We start from the raw sequence: 937 nt of genomic DNA, 5'->3' as shown, positions 1-937 counted from the left end.
CTGAAACAGAACCAACTGAAACAGAACCAGCAGAACCAGAGCCTGAACCAGAATTAACAGAACCAGAACCACCAGAACCAGAACCAGCTGAAACAGAACCAACTGAAACAGAACCAGAACCAGAACCACCAGAACCACCTGAACCAACTGAAACAGAACCAGAACCACCAGAACCAGAACCACCAGAACCAGCTGAACCAACTGAAACAGAACCAGAACCACCAGAACCAGCTGAACCAGAACCAGAACCAGTTGACATCACGTCCAGTGACCTCTGACCTCCAGCCAGCAGGGTCACCGTGGGCTGTCCACCTGAACATGCTCAGTAGCAGATGGGTTCTGATGAGCGACCCGGTATCAGACCTCTGTTAGATTAATCGGATCACTAAACCCTCTCAGCGTTTCCATCAGGACCTCAGTTCTGACTTTAATCTCTTCATTTCTACAGAACAAATTAACACACTGCTGACTGATCAACCCAACAGAACCAGAACAGAACCAACCCATGTCCTGATTCAAAACAACCAACCAATGACCAGGTCTGTCAAGACAACACGATTTATTGTCTCAAAGATTATCCTCTGGCCCTCAGGCCCCCTGGTCCTCTGGTCCTCAGGCCCCCTGTCCTGCAGGTCCTCTGGCCCCCTGGTCCTCTGGCCCCCTGGTCCTCTGGTCCTCAGGTCCTCAGGTCCTCTGGTCCTCTGGCCCCCTGGTCCTCTGGTCCTCTGGCCCCCTGGTCCTCTGGTCCTCAGGTCCTCAGGTCCTCTGGTCCTCTGGCCCCCTGGTCCTCTGGTCCTCAGGTCCTCTGGTCCTCAGGTCCTCAGGTCCTCTGGTCCTCTGGCCCCCTGGCCCCCTGGTCCTCTGGCCCCCTGGTCCTCTGGTCCTCAGGTCCTCTGGTCCTCTGGCCCCCTGGTCCTCTGGCCCCCTGGTCCTCTGG

At 55.8% G+C, this 937-nt stretch overlaps 1 protein-coding gene across 1 annotated transcript in view; it reads right to left on the bottom strand.

The window, feature by feature from the left end:
• Positions 1-320, bottom strand: part of apc (APC regulator of WNT signaling pathway) — a 15,504-nt gene extending 15,184 nt beyond the window's left edge. The window contains exon 1 of the mRNA XM_008402627.1: positions 280-320. Within this exon, the coding sequence (XP_008400849.1) occupies positions 280-320 (41 nt within the window). The remainder of the gene's footprint in view (positions 1-279) is intronic.
• Positions 321-937: the final 617 nt, after the last annotated feature.

The sequence above is a fragment of the Poecilia reticulata genome, unplaced genomic scaffold, assembly GCF_000633615.1.
Source record: "Poecilia reticulata strain Guanapo unplaced genomic scaffold, Guppy_female_1.0+MT scaffold_241, whole genome shotgun sequence".
In the NCBI taxonomy this organism is placed as follows: Eukaryota; Metazoa; Chordata; class Actinopteri; order Cyprinodontiformes; family Poeciliidae; genus Poecilia; species Poecilia reticulata.
The sequence above is the reverse complement of the archived record's forward strand: the minus strand, read 5'-3'. Positions and strand labels throughout refer to the sequence as shown.